The sequence below is a fragment of the Rhagoletis zephyria genome, unplaced genomic scaffold (assembly GCF_001687245.7).
Source record: "Rhagoletis zephyria isolate East Lansing unplaced genomic scaffold, Rhagoletis_zephyria_1.1 Rzeph_scaffold_00589, whole genome shotgun sequence".
Taxonomy (NCBI): Eukaryota; Metazoa; Arthropoda; class Insecta; order Diptera; family Tephritidae; genus Rhagoletis; species Rhagoletis zephyria.
Window position 1 is genome coordinate 1 of NW_016157673.1, and position 27,900 is coordinate 27,900.

The 27,900-nt window shown below is 35.3% G+C and overlaps 2 protein-coding genes across 7 annotated transcripts in view; one reads left to right on the forward strand and one right to left on the reverse strand.

Annotated features, from left to right (window-relative positions):
• Positions 1-6: 6 nt before the first annotated feature.
• Positions 7-1,282, forward strand: LOC108360574 (transmembrane protein 14 homolog). The gene is made up of 2 exons (XM_017612926.1): positions 7-564; positions 620-1,282. The coding sequence occupies exons 1-2, from the start codon at positions 489-491 to the stop codon at positions 946-948; spliced, it is 405 nt and encodes a 134-aa protein (XP_017468415.1). The 5' UTR covers positions 7-488; the 3' UTR covers positions 949-1,282.
• Positions 1,283-1,708: 426 nt separating this feature from the next.
• The window catches only part of sona (sol narae metalloprotease), a 167,435-nt gene continuing 141,243 nt past the window's right edge, over positions 1,709-27,900 (reverse strand). The window contains exons 8-15 of one of the 6 annotated variants that reach the window (XM_017612923.1): positions 17,811-17,953; positions 16,083-16,138; positions 12,463-12,589; positions 11,432-11,596; positions 11,131-11,362; positions 9,917-9,981; positions 5,709-7,186; positions 1,709-2,550 (exon numbers count right to left, since the gene is read on the reverse strand). In XM_017612923.1, coding sequence (XP_017468412.1) covers positions 6,118-7,186; positions 9,917-9,981; positions 11,131-11,362; positions 11,432-11,596; positions 12,463-12,589; positions 16,083-16,138; positions 17,811-17,953 — 1,857 coding nt within the window. In that variant the 3' untranslated portion in view covers positions 1,709-2,550; positions 5,709-6,117. Of the gene's footprint in view, positions 2,551-5,708; positions 8,399-9,916; positions 9,982-11,130; positions 11,363-11,431; positions 11,597-12,462; positions 12,590-16,082; positions 16,139-17,413; positions 17,467-17,810; positions 17,954-27,900 lie in introns of all 6 variants that reach the window. The other 5 variants (XM_017612924.1, XM_017612922.1, XM_017612920.1 and 2 more) reach the window with 5 other exon arrangements.

Below are 27,900 nucleotides of genomic sequence, written 5' to 3' on the forward strand. Positions count from 1 at the left end.
CCGTGGCAGCCATATTGCGAAATTTGGTTGCATACAACCGGTACTTGCCTCTCCCAGGAAGGCAACAGTAAATTCGTATAGCTACCTTTATTGCTGGCATAATAAACTCCATTAATTAAAGACACGCAATCAAACCTGTATGTATGCATACAAACATATTTATCTGCTTAGTCTTTTTGCACTAAACTATTGCTTATTGGTTTTATATTGGTTGGGGACATTAAACTTAAAATATGTTGTACTTTACTTTAAAGTGGAATTTGTATATTCGCCTTTTACATTGTCTGTCAATAAAGTTTCTTTAATTTTTGAAAGTTATTCATATTTTTATCATGGTCTGGATGTTTGTATCTCTTTTTTTCTGCAAAACTGCATAAGTAGTCGAACCCAATTGATTTCAAGAAAGTAGAAAAATATGGCTTACTAAAAGCTGCTAGTACAACAAGCAATTCAAGTACAAACTTGAAAATCAGAACCAAATAGGAAATATGGGTATTGACATGATGGGGTTTGTGCTCGCGGGAACTTATACCGCTTATGGAGCTGTACACGCCATGGATAATGGTAATTCAACGTTGGCATTTTCTTATTTTTATTATATTATTCCCTTCTTTTACAGGTTCTTTTATACAATTAGGCGTAAGCGTTGTACTTGGTGGTGTGCTGGGCTATGGCGCCTATCTAAATTCGATAGATCCACCGCGTCCTCTGTTTCAATTATCTACCGAGCTTTTGATGACCGGTATAATGGGTACCCGTTATAGTTTGACGGGCGAAGTTAACGATGGTACATTATTTTTGGCTACAGCTGCTTCAGCTTTATACAACTCGTATACTTATACTAAATATTTAGAACGACAAATCGATATTAATGATTTCTTGGGAAGGAACAGCCAAACAAAAATTTCAATTGAAATACCAGATTTGCGCGCACACTTGAAACAGTGAAATTTAAAGGAAAAATGCTATTGCTAGCTGCTATTTGAACTATTTTAAATGTTCTTTGACTAGCTATTGAAATGGACTGAAGCGGTTTTGTTTGTAAGAAATTCACTTGTGATAAATATTGTGCAATTGTAAACGGGATGGAGTGTTTAGGATATCGGTATTCCAGCAGCTCTTTAGCTTTTTAAAGAATTTTGCGTCAACCGTTTGTCCTAGTGCAGAAATCTTCTGATTAAGATTGACTCCGTATAATAATATTTTACCTACGTTTTTAAATAATATGAATGTACATATGTCTGTTCGTTGAGAAAAATGCAATACAATAAATCATATTTACATAGTATAAGCAAGTTTTATTTTCAACAAATATTTTGTTTTCACAATCTCTAAATTTATGATTTTCACAATTGTTTCGCATTTAACTACAATAAAGTTTTATTTAAAGTATTTAGCTAAATATATGTATTTATATTAAAAAACATCTTTTTTGCGCTTTTTACATACTTTGCACTTGCATTTATACATCGCAAATTATGTTTAAAATGTTTTTACTTAGTGTATTTTGTTTAAAAATGCAAAATTTTTATTATTATAAAACATGTATTTTCGATTTTTTTTTTTAAATAATGTCAAATTTTGCGGCATACTATGTACATGCTATGTGCATACATAACTAAGTTAATTTTACAAAATATGAGTTATCAAAATGCGCTCAAAACTATTACATATTTAGCTAATTTACGTAATTTATAAATTTGCTTTCGTGTTCATACTAATGCACTACGGCATTCTACATTTTTAACAAATAAACAAAAAAACAAAATTTATTTAAAAAATACAATTAAATTAAATAAAATTATTCATTAAAATACATATACAAATGAGTATACTAACATATGTATGTATACATGGACATGTTTTTTTATAACTAAAACCTAAAACAATATAAATTCTAACTATGCTCGCTCTTTTATGTTAACGCATGTGTGTATGAGTGTAAAATTTAAATACGGATGCTCACAAGTGTGGTTGTAGTATTTGATCAATGCCTTATCTACGTACGATACACGGTTGAGTTTAAACTTTAATTTAGGCTGTGTATGGACTTGTGCTTGCATAAACGAAAATTTTAAAAAATGTTTTGTAATGCAATATGTACGAGTAAATATTTATGGATGATTTAATGGATTTATGTTTTGGCAGGCTTTGTTTTCACACCTTTTTAAACTATGTATGTATGCATATCTTAAGTTTCCATTAAATGTATGTTTGTATGTAATGTATATGCAAAACTTCAAAATGGCGATGAGTTGTATTTTCTATGCTGCTGCTAATTAATTTCCTGATTTCATTCGTCTGTTCGTTCGGCTATTCAATGTTGTTATTTTAGTTCTGTTACCGCTGCTACAATCGCCATTTGCTGCTACACTCGTTTTGCTGTGTTCCATGTTTCTCCTTGGTATGGTTTAAAAATCAGGTCACCAGATCGTTGATAGAGCAAAGCAATTAATTAACATCAAAACGCATGGCCACATTTTCGATTTGTCAGCAACGGAACTAAATTAGATTTTGTTCTTCAAAAAGGAAACGCCTTCCAGTTAACCACTGCACAGCATCAGAAAAAAATGAAACGGACATAATTAGTAAACGATATTAACATAGGGTGGTATGTATGAAAAGAGATCGAAAATTTGTAGAATGTGTAAAATGTGTAATGTGTAGGGTGTAACTAAAAAAATTATAAAAATTACGGAAATAATAAAAAATACGTGGGAAAAAAATGTAAAGTATGTAATAAAAACAGTAAATAGTAAACGTTTAAGTATAGATTAAAATTAATGTGAATTCCATTGTATGTGTTATAAGAAAAGCCAACTAATAACGCCAGAACCTTTTCATTCTGTGGATTTGGTAAATATTTGCACGAAACTATTTATATATAACCATATCTTTGGTGATGATGTGTAATGTGTATTGGCCGCCACTGCCATGTGAAATTTCGTAGCAGAATGATGTAGACTTTAATTGAAAATTTAATTTTGTAAATTAAAATTCAAATATTTTTATGCTTTATATGTATGTTAATTTGATTGCGGATTTTTTTTTTTTGTATTTCTACTAATATTATATGGAAAAAAGGTGTCGATGAATTTGTATCCATAATTATAATTATCATCTTGTGTGCTTATTGCTTATACTTCTCCTTAGCGTTGTATTTAAAATACGCGTTTTCCAAATCCCTGTGTTGTGGGCTTACTGTATTCATAGCAGTAAGTAGTATTCCAACTAATCTGGTTAATCTGCGTAAATAAATGCATACTACATGCTAAAATACTCCATACACCTGCTGCTGTTGTACTCGTTGCTGTACCTTTTCATAAGAATTTACTAAAAATGCATATTCAAAATGTCCAATTGAAAATACATATGTATGTATGTATGCAAATATATTTAATGGATGGAGGCATCTTATGTTGTGAAATTTTCCATTTTATGTTATACCAATAAATGTGCTCAAATGTATTGTTTCATAAATTGTATGCACTAAGAATGTATGGGCGTATTTTTGTTTTACTGCTAACTACTGATATTTTTTATTCCCTTGAAATGTTTAACATTCAATGCTTTTATTTTTGTATGGATTAATTTTGAAATGCAATTCATGGCAGAATATTAGGGGACGTGGATGTATGTATGTTGGTGTTGTATTTTATGCTGTTTATTATTGTAGCGTAGCATTGTGACCTTTTGTTGTTGTAATTGATGGAAATAGTGGCAGAGTTGTTGTCGTGAAGGTGTAAATGCATAGGTGAGCGTGTATGTTTAAATTTGTCAATTTAAGTATTCTTTGTACTGTATGCAATTTCTTTTCATTTGGGTGAGGCTGTATTTCAAACGGATGTTTAGCGAATGTAGAGCGGAATGTATGAAGATGACACAGTAGGCGGAAGAACGTTTGAGAAGTACGAAGATGTGCTAACTTGTGAATTTGCTATATAAATTAAGTTTTAAACAAAGTAAAAGTTGTGAAAAGTGATAACCTACAGTGCTTATGTACATATGTTGTTGGCGTTTGTGTGAACATTGGTAATGCCAACGATTTTGCGTAATTTCGCGTTTGTGCCGCAGCTGCTAGCTGTGTATGTGTAGAAAGTTGTTTGAGAAATTTTGTTGCTGCTGTTTAAAATAACAAGTACCATGATTTTGCATGTGCCTTTATATACATACATATGTGTGTATACATGCCTTTCGCATTTTTATTTGAAAAATCGTGAAAAGTGTAGTGTTTATTAAAATTCTTGCATTAGTGCATGCATGCGCCGCCATATTGGCTAGATTCGCACTCGTTATTTGCGCAACTCAGCCACAACAACGAACTGCCAAGATGGCAGCTAAATGCTTAAGCTGTGCATAGATTTGTGAAATTTGAATATTTAGGTGTCTTTTTAATTTAATATATGGAATTTCGAGAAGAACGTGATGAAATCAGGTGAGTTTTGAATTGAAGTTTTTTTTTTTTTTAACCAAATACAAATTCTAAATAAATTTATATACCAACAGCTGATGTTGTTTATGTGGTACTAATGCATTTCTCGTGTCAATATAAAATGAAAATATGCATACGTTAAATGTCCGTGAAGGATTTCAAACATGAGCCAACTCAATCTTGTTTCGATTGAGCATTTTTTTTTCAAGACTAATTTAAAATGACATTCAAGCAATAAATGGATTACAAATGAAGATGAGAAAAGATAATAAGTAAATCGCTTTTAGTTATTGTTTAAATATATGTATGACTTCCAATAGGCAGAAAAAAGAGTTTGAAAGAAGAGAGCAATGAATCAATGAGTTTGCAAAAGAACCAAATACGAGTATTTCCATAAAAAATGATAATTTCATGCGAGTGAATTTTCAAATTGAGCGTTTTGCAAGTGTTAAAGTGTGCATGTATGTATGTGCCCTTGATGTGGTTCTCGTTATGGGAATAAGATTTAAAAAACGTATTTTAATAATGTTACGCTCATTAAAAATTTAATCAAAAATATTTTGTTTGTTAAAGATGACAAAATAAAAGGTGGGGCTGTTGTACTACGCAGTCAACTGTAAGAAAATATTAAAACGTATGGAATGCAAAGTCCTTTTACCATATACCAGGCAATCGTTTCGTTTGCATTTTTTGGCGTACTTTGTCTTTCGACTTTGTTAATTAGGCTTTTTTTATTCTATGTATTTCCTAGCTTTAAGCAGCAACCGCATTTTTAACCATAGCCGTCAGCAAAAACCAGTACGCTACTTTCTCAAATATCCACCTACAATTAGTGTTGCGCGCGCAAAATTACCATTTCCAAGATTAGAGGGTGCAAATGAACTTCAGCTTGATTTTTTTTAGGTTAGCTTGCATTATTTTTTACGTAAGTATAGCAGCAAATGCGCATTAACAGGCCACCCCTATGCAAATTTTTTACTCTTTATTCAGCACCATTGCGACAACGCACTAACTAATATGCATGCATCGTTAAGTAACGCTACAAAAATCCATGCTCAATTTGGTTATTTTTTATGCAGGCAAGTAAGTTTATTTAGAGGCTTAACTTCATTTTTAAAGCATATGCGAAGCATTCCGTTAACTCATGTTATATCTATTCCGTTACATTCCTTGAGCATTATACTTTTTTGTTTTAAATTTTAGTTAGAGATTACTAAATTTCTTGAAGGCCGCAAGTACTATTGTGGGTTTAATTAGATATTTTCTTTTCGCTTACCGCGTATTTATAGGTGCGAAACGAAAGTTTGTTGTTGTCTTTGAATGATAGAGTATGAACATTGGATTTTTTGCTTCTTATTTTCCGCAGAAAGTGAAATTGATTTTATGTGCAATTTAGCTGTTTCTTCAGCACACCAGCTGAATGTCAATAACAGCTGACATTACCTGCCGTTAGGTAGAGTAGTGTGTAATGATTGATGGCTTAATGTAACGGTATTTAGACAAGTTGAATACATATACATATGTATGTATGAAGTGGTCGAGAAATGAAATCCTTTTTTCTTCCTTTTAACGCTAAATGTATAAATAAAAGTACAAACTATTTTTTTGCCCATTGCGTTCACTCACACGCTCAAGTGCAAAACGCATGCACAACTTGTTTTTTTTACAGAATACGCGTAATGCTCTCATTTAATTTGTGTGCGCAATAATTGACGACGTATTAATTTTTGTGTTTTAACTTTATGTGCTTTTTGCTGTTGAAGTGGTGATTGTGATTGTTGGTGATTGGGTTGTGAGGATGTTGTAGCTGTTGTTGCTGCTGTTTTGGTTGATGATGACTGTTGTTCGTGTTCTTGCCGTTCTAGCAATCGCAATCGCGGCAAATTGTTTGTATTATCGCCTAAATAATTTGTTACGTAAGCAGGCTGTTGTGTTGTGGTCGTAATACGCAGCAATTCCCCCACATTTCTCACAACATGTTGCTCTTGTTCATTTTCATTTTCGTTATCATTACCATATTCAGTTTGTTCTTGATTGTATGTTGGGGCAGCATTGTGGTTTGAAATGCGTGTTAGTTTTTTGTGATTTCTACTTTGTTTGTTGTTGTTGATGTTGTTGTTCTTCTTGCTACTACTAATACCATGCTTATCATTACTGTTGCTACCAACACTACTACCATCGACACTACTACTTCTACTATTCGAATTTGAAATTTGCGTACGCTTGAGAAAATGGCTGCCAAATGTGTCCGTTTGTCTACGCTTCTCCGTTTCGCTCTCGATCGTTCCTTGCTTTGGCTCTGCTTTGCCAACGGTAGCGCCGCCTATCACACTCGACGTCGACATAGTTGTACTCGTTGTCGTGGCCGTTACGCTTGCTCTTGCATCCGCTGGCGTATTTAGCGCTTGTAATTTTTTCAAGTATGCATCAATAAATGTGGCAGGTCGTTGCAGCGCGTTGATGCTGCCGCCACTGTTACTACTATTGGTGGTGCTGCTGCGCGTGAGTGCGGACGGTGGCGGCGATTGTTGTGTGTGTTGTTGTGGTTGTTGTTTTTGTGCATTTACGCTCACTGTTGTTGCTGTATTAAACTTACGTTTTTGTTGTTTGTCATCAATTGCCTCATTGCTTGCGTCATCGTCGTCAACGTCCACATTGGTGTCATCAATATTGTCCTCGGTGTTGTCGTCGTCGTTGTCCTCATCATCGTTGTTGTGCAGTGTTGTTGCATGCAGTTGCAATTTGGCGGCAGCGCTAACGGTATTGCTATAATTTGAATTTGTTGTGGTTGTAGCGGTAATCTTGGGATCTATTTTGGCTGTACTAGTACTAACAATACTACCACTACTACTACTATTATCGCCAGCGCTGACGCTATCGCCAGCGTTCGCTCGCAAAAGTCCTAAATAATATTGTATTTGCTTGCGTAATTCATGCGTGTAAAATTGAAAGAGGTTAGGCTTATGGGTTGTTGTTGTTGTGGTTGGTGGTGGTGGGGCGGGTGTGGGTGCGGGTACCGTAACTGTATGTATTTGTTTTTGTTGTTGTTGAATTTGTGTTACTTTTGCCAGTGTAGTGTGTTGTGTTGATTTTTCGATTGCTTGTTGGGGTTTTTGTAGGATTGGTGTTAGAGTTTCTGTTTCTGTTCCTATATCTGTTTCAAATTCTCTTTGTTCTAGTTTTGTTTCGCTCTCTGCTTGCACTTTTTGCTTTATTCTGCTTTCTTTATGCTCAAATTGTTCACTCCTTTCAACATCCACTTCATCCTTTTTCAACAGTTTATCAATGTCAAGCATTTTTTCATTGCTCTTTAAGCTCTCTTTTATGGCATCACCATTTTCAGTGTTCTCCCCGTTCTTCACATCACTACTATTACCCATATTTTGTCTATCACTACTATTGCTATTACTATTGTGTATACTACCATTGCCACTACTACTACTCGTGCTGCTGCTCACGCTCGTTTTCACCACTACTGTGCCCTGTGGCAATTTTGTGGGTGGTTGTGTCTGCTGTGGCGCCACCACGCCACTTTGCTTGGACGCAACATCAGCATCGTTCGTCGCTGCTGCTCCGGCAAGCGTATTCGCATGCGCTGCTTGTCCCAATAGCTGTTGCCATTGTGGATTTTGTGCTAAGAACCTGGCTAAAAATTCAAAAGTACCAAGTTGCACTTGCCGTGGATTGTTGTTGTGGTGTCGTGAGTGTGTCTCCAAAGTAATTGTTGTGCGTGAGTTCGTCTGTGTTGGTGTGTACGTATTGGTGGTGGTTACAGTTTTTGTTGTTATACGTTTTGGGTCTGAGGAGTCATCAATTTCGCGAGAGGTCTGCGTGTTCGCACGACTGTCCAACACATTCTGCTGATCTTGCCGTTCTTCATTATAAATATGTTCCTCAACATCTTCGTCCTCATTTTCATCTTCATCTTCCTCGCCACTCTTTTCAGAACTTTCCGCGCTGTTGTCACTGTGGTATTGTTGTTTTCATTAAGTGTTTGTTTTTGGATGTGATGTTATAACGGTTGTTGGTGGGTTGGTGGTGGTGGTGGTGGTGGTGTGGCAGAGTTGTTGTTATTTTGTGTAGTTGTTTGTTGGAATTGTTGTTGTGGTTTTTGGGTATGTAAAAATGTCGTTTGATTATTTTTGTGTTAGAAAACAACTTATGTACATACTCCAGGTATGTATGTATTTATGTACATATATACAAAAAATTTACAAACGTAATTTAATAATTTTAAGGGTGTTCTAGTGTGTGTGTATATGTACATAAGTGGAAATGTTGGGTTCCATATACTTAGTATGTATATATGTACATTTTGCATAAATTACGTATACATATTTAGGTTTATTCAAACAATTTTGCTACTAAAAGTGTTCAGTAAATTTGTTTTCTTTTTACAACAAAGCAAAGTAGCACAATTTTGAACTAAAAACAGTTATACAAGCAACCGGGAAACTATTGAAATTGTGTATTACTTAAAAAATATTAGCAAATTTTTTAAAATAAATTTGAAACGGAAAATATACAAAAGTCTTCAAAACAAAATGTTCACACCTGCTGGGTTATCGGATTATCAGGTTATGTGGTTATACTTTTTATTCGATGTAAAAACAAACAACACGCTTTAGAAAAATTATTTTGAACCAGGTAACATAATAACCAGCAAGGTATGAGTCATACATTTAAATTTTGTTGCTTGCAAAAAATTTAAAAATATTTTATTTCTAATAGATACTGACAGCCAAATTTGTACTAAATAATATAGATTTGAAAAACTTCGCTTTAAAAATAACTTAAATTTTTTCATAAAAAAAATTTAGTTTTTAGTGTTAGCAGCCAAATTTATATACATATGTACATTAGAATGGTCCAATTTTCATCATAGAGAAGGGGGCACCCCTTTAATTTTTTTTCCTTTTGATATTTGTAGTATCTATACCAACTTTAAATTTTCTACTGTAACATGTAAAGGGTGCTCAATGACCTTGAAATGCGCTACTAAATCGCTTTGAAAGTGACAAAAATATTGGTGATTTTTATAAAAAGCTACTGTTGCCATATATCAACCAAATACTTCTAAGGTCAAATGTAAAAAATTCATGAGCATTCACTAAATTTCTACTGAGAAACGTTAAGTTTGGTGCCAACAACTCTTTCGTCAAGAGGAAAGATTTTGAACGGTAATCCAAACCCTATCCCGGAATATTTTTTTGGACCACTCTAATGTACATATACGAAAAAAACGCCTTTTGAAAAATTCTATGAAGGCATAATTTTGAAGAAAATTTAAATTTTTTTTAATACACATAATGAACCAAAAATATATACAAAAGATTTGGAAAATTCTCTAGATTTATTATTTTTGAAAAGAATTTCAAATCCATTTTATTTCTTATAAAGAATATAGGAAAACTATTTTTGGGTTACTGCCTTTTAAGAACTTTACAATTGTATGCGTTGATAATCGAAAAAGCGAGTACTTACTTGTATGACCGATAGGCGGGTATAACATTCGAGGGTAGTGGCGTACACCGGCCATCCAAACATTGCTGTGAAAAAGGATACATTTTGTTTTTAATGTTTGCATTCGATTGAAAATCATAAATGACAACACTGCCAAGCATCAAGGGCTTTCTCAACTAACCTAATTTCACAGTGGATTCAAAACTATGGAAGGTTAAGGAAACGAAGGCCGCACACCAACCTCGGACCGTTTCGACGAATGTCGCCAGAACGACCTAGCTTCATATCTTGTCATTGACTCTCACTTCCACATCATTCCTCAAAAACTCTTGGGCAATTTGTATGCTATTACAACAACAAAAACACTTGGTATTAAAGGTTGGCGGAATTTCGTACACGAGGGAGGCAACTGGCAAAGTTTTCTGTTATCTCAAAAGACCTCTAAACGGTTGTAGTGCCAAATTAAAAAAAAAATAGAATAAATTTGACTATCGGAAGAAGGTAAATTCTCTGAAACCAGCGTGGAAGACGAAATTCAAAACGCCGTACTTTAAATCCACGGACGACGACTTCAGAACCATACGACCTAATTATGTTAGGCTGAGGAGCTATTAATTAGTGTCTTGGTGGTTAAGAAGTGTAATGCTGCCTTATGGAATTTGGCACTGCTCTAACATCTGATGTACACCATCATCATCTGCTTGGTTGCAAGTCGTGAAGTACCGTTAGATATTAATTATACTAAACCTCTTGAGCTAACCTCTCTTGAGCCAAGAAGTGAGTTGAGAGCGCAAAGAGTCTATGGTCGAATTCGATGTAATGAGAATCATTAAGACAGACTTTAACAAATTATTTCATTTGTCATTTGAGAAGTGCTAAATTAAATATCTGCATGTATGAAGTATACGGACTGGCTAATTGTATTTAATAGGCATACCATTTTCTAATTAAAAACCCATGTTGGTAATGGTGCGATGTGTGTATAGAGTGGACTAATCGCTTGAACGTAGAGTTTAAATAGGCCTATATAATTTAGACAGAGAAAGATCGAAACCCTAGTAAAGTAACACAAGAATATGAAATGTATTCTGACAAAAAAGGTGGCAACTGTTTTTTAAAAGATTACAAAAGGTTAGAAAATCTGTCGGTAAAAATCATTAGATTTTTTGAAAACAAAAAACCTGTGGGTCAAATCCCAGACTTCCTCAATCAGTTATTTCAACCTTGTTACTCACCAGCCCCGTGCCGCACGTGGAACCCTCCGCTGCCGGCCGATATGCCACACAATAGCCCGTCTGCGCATCGAAGCAGAACAGCTGCGCACAGACACGTTCATCCTTGAAGCACGCATACGTGCCACGATCGCGACGACACTGCGCGTCCAGCGATAGCAGTGTGCCGGGTAGGGCGCGTCCCAGCGCGCTGTCCTCGTGTGGTGCATTATGCAGGCAGGTGGCGGTATCGCCGCTGTAAGCGAAGTAAATTTTTAAAAATTATTTTAAGTATTTATGCCGCATATGTATGACGTGTACTCACTTGAGGAAATGATGGAAACTCTGTATGGTGCATGGTGACCACCGGAAACCACGCTCCGTATGTCTCAGATCGGACATTATGTAGCCATCTTCCCAGCGACAACGTTGCGCACCCGGACCGCCAAGGTAGCTGGGTGGTGGTGAGCCGTCATGCACGGCGCCAAGCCTGTGAGAAAGAAAAATATAGCAAAAGCGTAAAAAATGTGTAGGCAAAATAAATCTAATTGATTTGTGTAGAAGTGTGTGCAGTTACAATGCAATTAACTAAATAAAAAACATTAATTTTTACTTCTTTTTTTTATTTTTCAAAACAGCATTTCTGCAAATGTCACAAGCGACTGCGTAATTTTTTTTTGTCTGATATTTGCTTGCAAAGGAAATGCAAACGAGTTTGTCTGCATATTTACGCGCATGTGTCAATAGTGACAGCGGATATTGCCTTAATGGCGGGGCTGGTCAATTGACTAGAAACGCTGTCAAGTGTTTTTTTTTGCAAGCCTTTAATGTGGAGTTATCAAGCATTTTTTTGCAAATAGCGAATTCTGTGTGAAATCTGTGCCGGCATACAAACTACGCGCGATTTGCAAATTATTTGTTCATCTGGCTATAGATGATAGTTGATCTTATCGCTTCAAATTAAACAAACGCTGTCAAGTGTTTTTTTTTTGCAAGCCTTTAATGTGGAGTTATCAAGCATTTTTTTGCAAATAGCGAATTCTGTGTGAAATCTGTGCCGGCATACAAACTACGCGCGATTTGCAAATTATTTGTTCATCTGGCTATAGATGATAGTTGATCTTATCGCTTCAAATTAAACAAACCTAACGTTAAATTAGCTGATTAAAAATAAACTCCAAAAGTTTAGAGAGCTAATCCATTGGTATTCAAAAGAAATTCATAAATTAACGTTCGATGCAGTCTAGGGGTCATGTAGGAATTTATTTTCTTCTTTTTTCAAAATAAGTCACTTATCACGCAAAGAATCATTTATCCAATAAAATAAGAAATAAATGCAAGTTCAAGATTACTTACAAGTGTCCAACTTCGTGAGCAGCAACAATAATGCCAGAGAAACCGCCAGTATCCTCAATGATGGCAACACTATTGACTTTCTCCAAGCGCTTGTTCACAACGCAGGCACCGCCAACATATGCAAAACCTTTTTTTTCGCATAGTCAAATGCAGCAATGTTTTTGTAGCACCAGAAAAATTTATCCGAAGAGCGAAAAAGAGTGAATACAATTTTGCAATTAGTTTAAATATTTCAGCGCGAAATATTGTAAGCAAGCAAAAGGAAGTTGACAATTTACGCAAAAATCAAACCAAAACCATAAACGCAAAAAAAAGCAAAAAGTCGATCAAATTATACCAGTTTTTATTAGAAACAAATTTAGGCTGCATTTAAAAACATACATACAATACATACCCACAAGCACGAAATCACCACAAAGTGCAAAAACTTTATTAAAAAATGTTGAATGCCTGCAGCTGAAATTTGTTTCTTATTCACCAAAAATAAGCTGGTAATTAAATCTCCAAATATTAGTGCTATGTTTATGAGTATATAAGTGTGTGTGTGTGTGTGTGCATGAAGTGTTATTTGATGTATATGAGGCGTGGCGCAATTATGACATAAAATACGAGTAGAAACACCGATCAGCTAGATCAATTAAAAATGTTTGTTTTTGGTTGTTGTTGTGCAAATGAAAATGTCTTGTAAAATAAGCTGTGAATTTTTCTGATAAGATCAAAGTGATTTTTAAATGTAGTTCATTTTCTAAGCATGCTTTGCCAAAAAATATATGTGCATGTATAAATAATTTTAGTAACATAAATATAGAATTTTGGTTATTAACACCTTCTCACCTTATCACATCTGAACAAGTAGCAGCTTAGTAAAGAGATTTTTAATTTATGTAACAATTTGGGTTAGTTCAGTATTGGAATTAAATATATTCTTTGTATAAGTAAACTTAAAACATTTTTATGCTGTTATATTTAGCAGTTTTATAACTTTCCATTAGACTTTTTCGTCTTCTTTAACACTAAAAGTTTACCAATTTAACTAAACGCCAGCGCTTCAACTTCATCGCCAAAAACTGGTTCTTTTAGTCTTACATGCACATGTACGTACGTATGTATGAACGTGCATAAGAGTAGGTACCCTCCCTCAATTAAATGTTGCATTTTATGAAAATTTTCCGGTATTGCAACGGCAGTAATTTGTTAATCGCTATAATTTGTCTATTTCAGGTTTTTTTTTGTTGTATTTTTTGCTGATGGACGGTTTTTGGTTGTAATTTTCTGTACTATTCGCAATTGTAGTTCAATCCGTGTACAGTGAACTTTTATTCAACATGATTTCGGTAAGGCAATATGAAATTATAAGTGTTTAAAAATGTGTGTCTATGCTACATATTAGTCCCGGATGCTTGAGCATAATTTATAATCCAACCAAAACTAAATAGAGTTTGGTTCTACCTCTCTTTGAAGGTCTGCAGCCTAATATGCCCATACTTTCAATATATAGGTCCTTTTCAGATCTCGGACTTGTCACATTTTATCAAAGAGATGGACAGAAATGATTTCATGTTGGGATTTGGTAAACAATAATTCTTATAAGGTCTGTGGGAAAGTTTCCTAGGCACCTTGATTGAATTTTTCTCTCTGAGTATACTTTCAGGGAAGATGTATCCTAGAGAGCTTTAGAAATGATATATAGTGCCTTAAGCGGTTATAGCACCTTTAGTAAGTATTTCATTACCTACTCAAATGTGCCCCAACTATAAACTTAAAGCACAATTTTTAAAAACAAGCTGCTGGAATTTTCCACAGAAGTTTTGATGAAATCCCCAAAATTGAGTTTAGTATTTCTCAAAAAAGCTTCGATCGTTAAATGATCCAATGCTAAATTTATTTTCAATATGGTTTTAATTTCACACGTCTGTTGTATCATTAAAATTGGAGCTTCTTAAAAATGTTGGTCAGGAAGATTAATAAAACATTTCCACTATATTGAGTGGAAGTTTCGCAGAGGAGTTTTCATTAGGTTTTTGTTTCCTACATATTAATTAATTTGTTGCTTTTCTGCCTTGCCACTTTATGGTATATCAGACTGGCGTAGGACCCTTTCTGAAATTGTTGAGAAAAAGTTTCCCAGATTACTCATCACTATATTTTCCGTTAAGTTGTCCAGCCACTGTAGTGTGGTGGCGCTCAGGCTCAGTATGAAGGCTCTGAATGAGTTTAGAAAGGTAACTTTATAATATTTATCAAGCACAGTAATAGGAAGCTAGTAAAGATAGAGGGGATAATATGGCGTTTTTTTAATCTGAGCAACAAATCTGTCGATCTGCGAAAAAAGGATACATCTAATCAAAAGCATAAAAACATAAAAGACAAAAAAGTTTTTTTTTCTAATAGCGCCCGCCCCTCGGCAGGCAATAGCCAACCTCCGAGCATATTCTGCCATGTAAAATATCTTCTCATAAAAATACGTCCGGGGTCGGCATAAAACTGTAGGTCCCTCTCCTTTTTGTAACAACTTCAAGGTGCACGAAGAAGCTCGGGCAACCACTAACATATGTGTAACCGCCAGTCTATTATTACGATTACTAATGTTTACGAACTATTTTCAAAATAATTTTCGCTGTGACGAAATCTTGAAAACAACTACAGACGCTGATAAGAATGACAGAAATGGTCCTTAGGTTCATTTGGAACTACTCTAAGCTCTTCGGAGGTTTTATAACATTTTGTGGTACAAGGAAAAAGCTCGTTAAGCCAGTTAAGCATGGAAGTGGCTTAAGACGTGTTGATTCTTCTGTTTTGACAGTTATTTTTTCACTTGCTTTTTTGCTTCTTGGCCCTAGCTTGTGAAAGTTAGGAGAGATTAAACTTCTCAGTGAAATTTTCTAGGCCCAAAATTTATAAAGTTTATGAATAAGATCTAAGAAGTAAGATAAAAGTGACGATGGCTATTGTAAGTAAGTACCAACAATTTTTGTATGCCTATTGATATTATTATAAGAGTTATTTACAGGCATTGCGTGCCAGACAGTGCGGAAGAGTTTCGATAGTGCCGAAAAAATTAAAGCAATAAAAAGAAAAAATATACCTGATGGTTTTTATTCGTATGTACATACATACAAATAAGGTAAGTTTAACGTATAAGAAATTTATAAAAAATAGACTTGAAGAAAAGTAAGAAAATAGTATAGCGCAGTGATCACCGATCAGCTGTTATCAGTTGCGCGAATCAAACCCACAATTTATGTAGAATTGCAAGCGCGCATTCACACTCGTTTAGCATATTTACACGTCAAATATAATGAGGAAATATTATTTTTTATATACACACATAAGTAAATATTTTACAAAATAAAATTTAGAAAGAATATCACGTGCTCTCTTATATGTAGTCTAGAGGATAGAATTTGTAGAAGAAACGTGCTTGAGATTTTATTCACAAGAAAATACACACAGATTGAATGATTGGATGTGTGGCGAATATTTATACGATTATGGTATTTTCGTTTTTGTTTAGGACTTTTATTTGGTAATATTATTTGCTCTTCGCTGTTGCTTTTTATTTTTGCATAAATGTATATATGTATATACACTTTGTTTACACTGCATTCAACAAAATTTACCTGCTGTACCACGATTACATTCACCATAAGTTGATGTACGTCTGCACATATCAAGTCTGTGAAGCAAAATGCGTCGATTTTACGTGAAATAATAAATTATTTAATGCAAAATTTGTATAACGTTAATTTAATAAATAAAAGAATAATATTTTCGTGAAAGAGAAAAGTGGAGTTAAACATAGATTATGCAGAGAATTTTTAATGAAATAGAGAGTTCTGTGGCGAGCTGTAATACCAGCTTGTCGTGATTTGAGGTCGCTCACGAACTTTTCGTGACAGTTAAGGATTCATAAACAATTTGCTTTAACCTACACATAATATACGCACCCAAAGGTTTACTCTACGGTGATCGGGGATACCTCTTCTGTCTAAACCTAACAGCTACTTTATATATGTATTTACTTTCTAGAGCATACGATATATGCTTAAAGCATTCGCTTCACACCCTGTATCTTAAGTTACCTACTTTGAAATGAAATGTTTAAGTAATAGAAAATTTACGAAATTCTCTTTACGATACTAGCATTTGATGTGTTATTAGCATGTTGAAAACATTTCAAGTGCTTTATGACGCCAAAAAGTTTCGAAAATTAGAAAAAATTTAAAATAAGTTTACGATATCAGCTTCTTGGTGACCAATATTTGAATAAATAGTCAACATTTCTAGGAAACGTATATGCCTTAAAACTTATTGCATTATAAGCTACATATGCATCTTCAACTCTTATGAAATCTAATACTTCACCAGGCCCAATTTCATACTTATTTAAATACTTATATTTTGCAAGTTAACTTTTCTTCCTTTTTTCTAAAATTTAGTTTTACGATATAAGCTCATACCTTATTTTGTAGCAAGATTTTTTCTATACCCTCAGCTGGTAATTCACTAAGACTACGCATTTATTAAACCAAAGCATTTTTTAAGCAGTAAAATTCCAAAGACATGTAACCAAATAGCGTAAAACCCTTAGCACTAAATTAATCTTCAATTTAAGGTGTTTGTAAAAATGTGTTCTTGTGCGCGTGAGAAACGTTTAAATGTGTAATATGTGCTGGTGTGATAGTTTTTGTCGGAATTCACTTTTTTAATTCACTATTTCATTCCTACCGGTAATGCTAGTTTGTTATTTTTGTGATCGTGTGAAATGTGCTTTGTGTCCAATGAAAAAGGTGTCTTTCATTCTTACGATAAATCCCACAAAAAAGCTTCAAATGCTTTATATGTATAAGTAATCGAAACTTGTTATTTTTCCAAACGTATTAAGTTTTCTAACTAAGTACTTAAGAAACTATTTTTGTAATTGTAAAAACGTATGAGTTTAAATTTTTACCCGCTGTGCCTTTGGTGCAACGACCGCCTTTACGTCTTCGACACATATCATACCTGTATTTCATGTATACATTTGAGTATATGCATGTCGGTTTTTTACGATAAATGAAATAAAGTATAGAGAAGAGTTAAAAAGTAGGGACAATAAAAGAAGATGATTCAAATGATCAGTATTTGAAGATTTGAAGGAAAAATGATAGGTAGGGAAAGGGAAATATAATTAGAAGTTTAAAAAGAAATAAAATTATTGAGAGAAAATATATGATATTTTTTTTTGATATCGTCAGCTGTCAGCAAATGCGCCAATTATATTTTCACACCTGCATTTTCAGCTGCGTTGCGTTGTGATTTTTAAGGATTTTTTTATTGTTTTTGTTTTTGTAACATGCACTACTCACTTTGTTATCGCCACTGCAATATCGTAGACGGGCAAACGTCGCTCACGGAATAAATATTTACCCATATCGGTTAAGGCAGCCGCTGAATCGATGGCATCTCGTCCGACACGATTCCTCTCCAGGTATGGTGTTGCATCTCTTCCCTGTTGTGTTGTCGTCATACGTTTGTTTTGTTATATAAATATGCCAGAAGCAGGCGCAGATATCGAATTTATTGGCAAAATCAAAATGTATGAAAAGAGAGACAAAGAAAAAACACAAATAAGAGATTAAAATGATTATGCAACCAAACAAAAAATAGCACAAAAAAAAAAAAAAATAACGAAGTAACAAAAAAATCCGAATATTACGACCAGCCGTTACGTGTTACGGGCGACTAAGGTGCTGAGTGCCAACGTTTGTGTAGCACGCCAGAAGACGTCATGGGAATCAGGCGACATTTTTTTGTAAGCAAAAGCAGAAATAAATGAAGAAAAAGAAAATAAAAATTTCGCTTTGAAAGCAAAATTAGCTACATATTTCAATTGCTTCGCCAACTGATTTGCCATTAAATGCAGCTAACTTCAATTTGGTGTTCAGTGATTGTACGCTAGCATAGTACTTGATCTAAATAATAGTTCATATATTTTTCAAGTATTACATTAATCTTGTCAATCATAAACTAATTTCTTATAAACCCCGTCAAAGTGTCTAATGAATTCCTTATACGGAAATACATATTTGTTTTCATTTATATAATGCCCTTAGCGTAAGAGCATGACGCTATCGCTACAAAATTAGCATACAATTACTGAAATATATATTGCAAATGTCAATCAAAATGTGAAAACTAAAACGCTAGTCTATATATAAATCATAGCATAAACGCAGCTGTGCCTTTGGCTGAACTAAAACTTTTGCCTCCCTCAAACTGAGCTGTTGGTAATAAATGCACTACAAATTAGCCAACTAAGAAACAGAATGCAACATTCTTATTCCATTAATATATATTCGCTAAAGCAAATGTAGATAAAAAAAATGATATCACATCTTGTGCGGGCGTAATTCTAATCAAATGCAAGCCATGTGCGAGAAATTACAAGTTATACTAACTTTATAAAATACTGATACCAAATGATTGATGTTAAAATAATCTGCGGAGAACAAATGTATTTGGTATAAATATCTGTTCATTGGCATATACATTCATACTTATGTATGTATGTAGATATGTACACATATACAGCGTAGTTTTACAAGAATTTCACAAGAACGATAGCAGTTCGCAATATTCAATACTCGGTAGCCCAAAATTATGGTGGGTCGCGTTTGAAGGCGGACGAGATCCAACGAAAATCGTATCGAATGAAAATGGAGGACTACGCATAGGTTCTGAAGAACCGCCTGGTACTATATTTGTACTTAAAAGTTTTATGCACAGTTGTGCTTTCGGTAGGATAATGTACATCAGGTCAGTTCGTCCAAGTACATCTTTATTTTAGAGTGACCGATAGGCTCTTAGGACTTGAGCTTCCTAGAGGGACTATTATTGAGTCTAAAATGATAATAAACAGTCTGAGTAAAGGACGAGCTAAACAAATGCTGTAAATGAGGAATGATACTGTGCAGAGGAGGAAGACTAGAAGGATGCAGGTGACGAAGATGCGGATCTATCAGAACACCGCATCCAAACCGCAACGATATGGCTTCTGATGTAGTATCACCTACAAAGCGAGGCCTCAGTGCATCCTTCGCACCTATGCATGTATGTACTATCGCAGGAAACAACCGAACAGACAATTGCTGGAAGGATTGCCCCTTTATAGCACATCAGAAGGCATCTCTATGCTACGCTGTATGGAAAGTTTATAAACGACATACATCGAGGGACAATTCGTGAATGTAGTCAACCAACATCTCTCTCGAACGCGAAGAGCTTTTAGCTGCCTCGAAAGACCCGCGGTGTAATGAAGTTATAGATGTTGTATTAAGTTCAATTCCTACATTTCCAAACTCAACCCCGACAATCCCAATAGCCGGCTGGTTATGGTAACCCACCTCACTGAGCTAATACCATTTTTTCCTTTGATCCGACACAATTGCAAAATCACCGAAATGGCCGAACTAGACAAGTCTTAATAGTGAAACTTAAACATTAAGGACAGCGACGATAATACCTTCTGCACCTTTTGATCGAGTGTGGAGAAAGAAACCAACGCGGGTGTCTATAAGGGGAACCTTAAATCATATCGCGGGTCCGACTTCTGTTATGTCTTTCTAGCAGAGATATCTGGACCAAGGAAACTAAGCTAAGCAGTGAAGTATCGCTAGCGTCCCAGAGTCACGTCAACGTCACTTTTTGCTGGGTGTAGCGAACGAAATAGCTGACGAAATGGCCACACATCATTCGGAAGTATACTGAGACGAGTATACCACAGCCGCAAGGGTTCTTACCAACGTCATCACCGAAGCATAATCAATACGAAGGGTTATTTTAGAAATCAATTGTTGGACAAATGAATTGGCCTCGACCGTGGTGGTCTGCAGTAAACACTTATCTGTCATGAAGCATCCTACAAACTATGGCTCGAACTGGCAAAAGGAAAGTAGACTACAAAGTCAAAATGTGGTGTAGCACCTCAGAATTGACAAAGATAGATCCAGTACCCTCATTCGGCTGGAACGCTCTCAACTCTGTATGGTTGTTCGAATCATCACTGGTGGGAATACACGCAAAGGGAAAAGATGTTTCAACAAACAACTTCTATCGACGTTGCTGAGAAGTAGAGTAAACCAAAAGCGTCGAACGGTTATCTGCCACAATTTTGGAATAGCGGCACTCTAGCGGCGAAGGTGCAAGGCATTTTTCGACAGACTTTGAGACTAAATTTCGTCAAAAATCTGTAGTCTACAACGCTTAATGAATACAATTAATCTATTTCTAGGAGTGTGGCAATAAGCCAAAACAAGAGGAGGATAGGAGCCTATTTGTTGGATCAGTTAGATGCTAAGACAGCATAATACTCGACAATAAAGATATAGAAGAATAAAATCTACGAGGAAAATAAAAGGAAGTTCAGTGAGAAGTGAAGAAGAAAGAAAAAATAATAAAAAGCAAATAAACTGCGGAAAAGGGATACAAATTTCTGCAGGGACAGAGAGATATAAAAAGTAGTAGAAGAAACAGAGTACGAAGCAGAGGCAGTTAAAACAGTGATTTCGCGTAAAAAATAAGTGCATAATTTCTCAAGCATGTACTGCACCTGTTACCACAACCTTTTGCTCTTTCCAAACTGCCAATTATTTGCCAAAAATATAACCGAAAAGTAATAAAAACCAAACATAATATGCAATCAAAAGTGAATAACTCACACAAAAAGAAAAGATACACAAATTATTTGCAACTAACGTCAGCTGGATCACGTTTAACCTTTTCGTGGCAACATTTACATGCCACTTAATAGCGAAGGGTAACAACAAGTGAAACTAACAGCAGTTGAAAAAACTAAAAATAATAATAAAACCAACAACATTTAGTAGTTACATTTTGACATACCAAAGAGATGCTAGTTATTATCAGCATAACAGTAAAACTAAAGTCGTTTCAATAAAGAGTAACATCTTCAATACAAAACGGACTGCCGGAACGTGAAGAAAAAACAAAAGCAAATAAACAAACAAACGGCACAACACAGTCGCCATAGCAATTTACTTACCTTTAAAATCGAATATTAGTGGCATTATGCAATGCAAATGTTAACATTTACAACAGCATACCAAAACAGACAAGGCACCGCAGCAATGTATGTAGATTAGGGTGGTCCAAAAAGGCATGTAAAATAGTAAAGTCGGAATTTTTATGTTCTCACGCCCCAGGATTATTCTATATCGAAAAAAGTATATCTCTATAATCTGTTTTAGAGAAACAGAGGGTTCCGATCGAAAAATACTGATTTTCAATAATTCCATACCATTTCCACGAAAACTTCTTTTTTCCCCATACAAAATACATGAAATATTTTTTGATTTCAAAATAAAAATATACGGGAATACTTTTTTCGATATAGAACAATCCTAGGGGGTGAGAGCATTAAAATTCCGATTTTACTTATTTTGGACCACCCTAATGTAGATACATTGCTGGTATTGGCACGTTGATTGCAGCTGCTGCTGCTGCGGCTGCTGCTGCCGTGTTGTGTCAGCGACGAAATAAACGGCCAGACGATAAAGTGTACAGCAAAAACCAATACGGCCACTGCCGAACTGATGCAGTTTAAAAGCGATTAACAAAGTTGTTATTTAGTAACGGTGGCAGTGGTTGCCGCAGTGCTGTAGAAGGTGAAGAAGCTGATGCAGAAAAAGAAGAATCAGCTGCCACAACAAATGCAGATGCAATGGCCTTACAATTGACTACCAATGCAATTGAATTTTACAGTCGTAGCGATGATCGTTTGCATAGCTGCTAGGTAAACATGAAACGGAAACGAGTTTCCGTTGCAATAGCAGCAGCAGCAGCACCAGCAACAATTGCAGTTATGCGCGCAGCCAAGGAAAACGTAAACAAAGCCATGCAAAAAATATCCGACGAAAAATGCCTACGCTGTGGCAACAGCTGGTAGAATACTATTACTAGAGTAATTTACTGAAAGTATGCAGTGGCAATGATTTGCGGAAACGTGATTCGCTTAGCGATTTGTTGTTATTCTTGTTGTTATTGTTGGCAGTGATGCTGCACCGGCAGTGCAATGATTTTGTGCCGTATGGCCATGCATGTATATACATAGTCAGTTGAGGTGTTCAAAATATGCAGTTGTTGCAACATCTGCCTTTGCACTCAACGCAAAACAAAGTCAAAGTCGTTGCAAACGGTAGAGAATCAGCCGCAAGTGCGCTCTGCTGTATAAATTTTATTTTTATAGATTAAATACTTCAATGCGAGTAAGTGTGCACCAGTTTCTATTCACTTGAAATTGAAATTCGAATGCAAATGCATTGCCATTGAAGGTGAGCACTTGAGACACAAAAATGTTGCAAGTACTTACCTTTGATGAAGAAGAAGTGCGGTGGAATGCTTAAAATGCACAAGCGAGTAAGTGGCAGACACTTAAAATATTTAGTGTAATTTGTAGTGAAAAATGTATGCGATAAAAAGGGTCTTTTGCAGCAACCCTGTGGGGAAAATCTCAAGTTCTGAACTGGTGCGCTTCTAGTACATTTATACCCAGTACTGCTTCGCGATAAATCTCTTTTGCATGCAAGCAACTGGCGAATTTAACATGGCGATGTCCTAGGAAGTGTCAATTGCCCCCCGCTGCATCCCTTTTTCGATAGTTCCGAACTAGTCCTAAATTCTATAGTTCCGAACCAGTTCTAAAATCGGCAGACGAAAGAAAAAAGTATCATGATTTTTCAATCTTTTTGGTTCTTCCGTGCTTTTGATTTTAAATTATTTTCAAAGAAATGTGTTTTCAATTTCAAATTTGATTTGTTTGAATTTTTGTAAGAAATGTACGTTTACATACCTTTAGCTGTAGCTGAGTTTGCAGAGGTGCTCGCTGTTATTTCTTAGATTCCAGACGGTCCCATGATGTTGAAATGTTAACAAAAATTTTAGTTTTGTATTACCAAGCTATGAAAAAGCATATGCGAATCACGGAATAGAAGCGTATTTGAACGAAAAAGCCGCCGAACACATTTCTATGTAAAGTAAACAAGCCCCCCTGCATCCCTTATTCGATAGTTCCGAACTAGTTCTAAATTCGACAAATAAGATCTAGTTCGTTCTGCATCCCTTTTTCTATAGTTCCGAACCATTTCTAAATTCGTCACTTTAGACATAGATTTCTAGTGAAAAAAACTGAAAAAAATTAGTTTTTTAAAAGTACCACTTTTCGCCGATTTTGGACTGGTGGGGATCTAGTTCCTATCGGCCTAGTTCCTTTTTGGCGATAAAGACCTAGTACGGACTAGAAATTTGATTCACTAGTCCGCGGTTTCCCTGCAGGGAATGTGTTATGAAAACACCAAAAAAAAACACAAAAAAAAACTCAGCAATTTGCATCCTTAAGAAACAACAAGTAATTTTTAGCAAAAAAACAAACGACTTCAACTCTCATAAAAAAAAAAAATATTTATATATATATCCCATTATCCACTGATCGGATCTTAACCAGTATTAGTATGGGACCACCTCTGAGACACTACCTTTCCGATGCAAAAAGAATTATCGAAATCGGTTGACGTGGTCCAAAGTTATGCGGTAACATACATACAAAAAAAATAAAAATATTCCGATGAACTGATAACCTCCTCCTTTTTTGGAAGTCGGTTAAAAAAGCACAGAAAAAAATTTAAACAGAGTTTTACGAAAATCTGAAAAATTTAAAAAAAGCAAGAGAATTTCATGAATCGAATGCCTTGATTATAAAACGAGTGATGGTTATTTTCTGCTTTCCTTTTTTTGCCTTAAAATTTTTAGTTTTAATCTTAGTCTGAACCTTAATCTTAGTTTTGACCTTAATTTTATATTTAATCCTAATCTCAACAGAACGAAAAATTACACTGAGTTTGTAATCAAATAAATAAATAAATAAAATAATAAACGTTCAGTGTTAAATTAATAAAAATAAATAAAATTGCACAATGCCGAAACCGTTTTGCCTGCAAACCAAACTTGACAAGGGATGACGGAAATTCATTCCATAATAAATAACCTCAATATAGTGTAAATCTCAATCTCAATATTAATATCAATATCGTTTTAAATCTCAGTCTTAATCTCAATCTAAATCTTAGTCTTAATGTCAATCATAATCATAATCATAGTCTTAATCTAAATCTTAGACTTATTTAAATCTTGATCTTAATCTTAATCTCAACCTTAACCTTAATCCCATCCTTAGCGTCAGTTGCTCAATATCTGGTTAACACTAACCGCAGGTAAAACATCGTTATCGACGTTGTCCACTTCATTATATATAACAGGGAGTTGATAACGTAGATAATAATCTTTAACCTCTAGTTAGTGTTAACCTGACATTGAGTAACCGGCCCTTAATGTTAAACTCATTCTTAATCTCAATTTAGTTTAAATCTTATACTCAATCTCAATACCAATCTCAATTTTAATTGTATTCTTAGTAATAATCTTAATCTCAATCTTATTCTTAATTTTAATCCCAATCTTATTATTAATCTCTTTATCTAATTACAGATTAGAGAGTTAAGTTCGAAAATGAGGCTAATCTACTAGTATTAATCAGAAATTAATCCAAATCCAAATTCTAATCTTAACCTCAAACCGCTACGTAGCACGTTTTGGTAATTCCCTTTCATTATTTATATTGGCAACCCAAGTGTTACATTTTTGTGACGATCTTTTAATTCACTAGCCTAAGAAGTCTCACTCACCAGCATTCTTCGACGACTGTCAATTTGATGCAGCACCGGCTCCGCCACTTCTTTTTATCCTATTTATAATACTCTTTTACAAAGAACTACCTCAGCACACCTGCGTGTTGGCATTTTTATTGCATGTTGCATAAATTTGTCGGCCGCCGAAATTATTACAAATTTTAAATGTGTGTCCTTGATGCGTGTTTTATGTCCAAAAATTTATTATAATTCAAACATTGACAAGAACATAAAGAATGTCAATTGACAACGACTTCATTGATTTGTGTACATCTGGTTTGGCAATAAAAATTCATCAATTTCGATTGTCCGAAAATTGCCAGCCAGCATTTGCATGCACTTCGTAAAAGGTGACTGCATAGAGTGCAATGCACCACGAAGTTTAAAGTGAAAATTAAGAAAATAAAAAGGTAATATTGATTTATTGTTTACATTCAAGCTTTTAAGTTTAAAGTAAAATAAGTGCTGCCAAGTAAATGCACACATGCTGCTCATCACTATACCGACACATACTATCGTATAATGTTATCGACCGGCAATGGCATCGCTAGTCCAACAAACAGCTGTTTAAAGTGTTTTGAGTCTCTGTTCATGCTAAAAGTTTAATTTGTGTTTGGTAATAAAAAAAATGAAGTTAAAATACTTACGTTTACGTGCATTGCAAATATTCAATACCTGTGTCACTTGCAAGTCTCACTAATCGTGTATGCCGTTGGGTCCAGCATATTTTATTTGCCAATTTAGAAATATGTGTGAGTGTTTATTTTTGGTAATTTCTAACAAATTAGCACTATTCTCGGGCGTACCACTACTTAACACGTATGTATCAATTCGCAATTGAAACGCGCACGGCTATATGTAGAAGTTTGCGAAATTTCGAAAAACAAAGCATAAGAACCTTTTTTTTGCAAAGATGTTAGGCGTGAGTGGAATGTTTAATGTGAGACTGAGGTTTGGCTGGCGGGCACCCAAGCTTGCTACATGTATGCAAATTTGTATGAGCCACAAGTGTTGCTATGCATTAAAAAAAAAAAATTATTGTGGTGCAAAATGCCAAAGTGTGTGAAAATATTCACAAGTGGAATTTAAGATAAGAAGACACAAATTTAAATCAGTGAATTTTTAAGATAAGTAATACATAGATGGTTGCACTACAAACGAAACGATTCCTTAAATTTATTCCAATCTAGGGTATTACATACGTAGTTGTTAAGACGATTCCACCGCCTCATATTTTAAATAGTCCCGGTGGCGTTTGCCTTAACTTTATTGTTTTTTTATAATTCAAGCATTGAAGAAAAATCACCCATGACAAATTATGCAATTGACAAGTGTTCGTTGTGGAACCGTTGCGCTAATTACAAAAATTTTACAGTGGATGCGTTAACTTCGGCTCTCCAAAGTTCAATGGCCAAATTCGAGTCAACCGCTGTCCGTCCATTTATGTAAAAAAACTCGAGGCTGTAAATTGCATGACGATGACAAGAATTTGGTTATTCGCAGCCTTCAAATTGGTGAATTTTGTGTTGGAACTTGAGCCTCCGCGCATACAAGATACAAATACACGAGGTTAATTGTTTGGTGTGATTTTGGGCTGATGCCATCATTGGTCCGTATTATTTTTTTTTTTTGAAAAAAAGACGTTGATGAAGCCATAACCGTGCTATAGCGCTTTGGCCGGATAAAACGCGCATTATTCTGGAAACCAGGGCGCAAGAACAAAGCAAAGATATCATACAGCGATAACAATTAGAAAATCATGGTAAAAAGGAGCATGAAAATTCAATTCGGTTCTACACCGATGGATCCAAGTGTCTTAAAAACCGAAAAAGCGGCTATAAAAGGAGCTGCTGAAAGTTTATTTCATATGCGACTACAACATATATAATTTATGTCTACTCCGGCAGTCAAGCGGCTATTAGAGCACTTGATCCCGTCAGTGAGTCAATGGGATGCTCATATTTTATCTGATATGGGTACAAGACATTGTAACATACCAGAAAAGAATAATGCAGACGAGCTTGCAAGAAGGGGTACTTCCGCACTACTTTCACCGGCCTGGAAAAGGCTCGCTTTCTGCATGCTCAGGATTGGGGAATACTACCTTAAAAAAGCACGTATAAGATGGGAATACTCAAGTACATGCAACACACACAAACTCATGTGAGAAAATCTTGATAGCTTCTATCTTTGAAAAGGAGAGAAATATCGGTAGCTCTATGTCTGACTGTCAAACACTTACTGTGCAATGTCCTGCACTATATAGCAGACGACAAGCATTTTGGGCATAGGATTTTTAAAAAATTGAAGTGGAGTGGCAAATAAGGTTTTTCGAGATCTTAGGAGTGCAATGGGGGTATAGTCATGGAGTGCAATGGGGTATAGTCATGGAGTGCAATGGGGTATAGTCATTGCGCTGGGTATGCAGTTACAGTTGCATGGCTATACTCAATCCCGACTCTTGCGTCCTCGTTCGCGCACTCTGGGCAACGTGAGCAACCCATGTGCGAGATGCGGTAACCAATCCGAGTGGAGCCTTGGGTCACGGCAGAAAGAGAGGGAGCTTCGGTGGGGCCACTCTGACTTATTCGGTTTAAGGGCTCACTGAAGTCTGCAGCGTCTGTTCACCAGTAGGTGCGGCTGCAAGCGGGTGTCTGCTTGGAGCAAGCGGCTCGCTATATAAACGTGTATTTGGTTG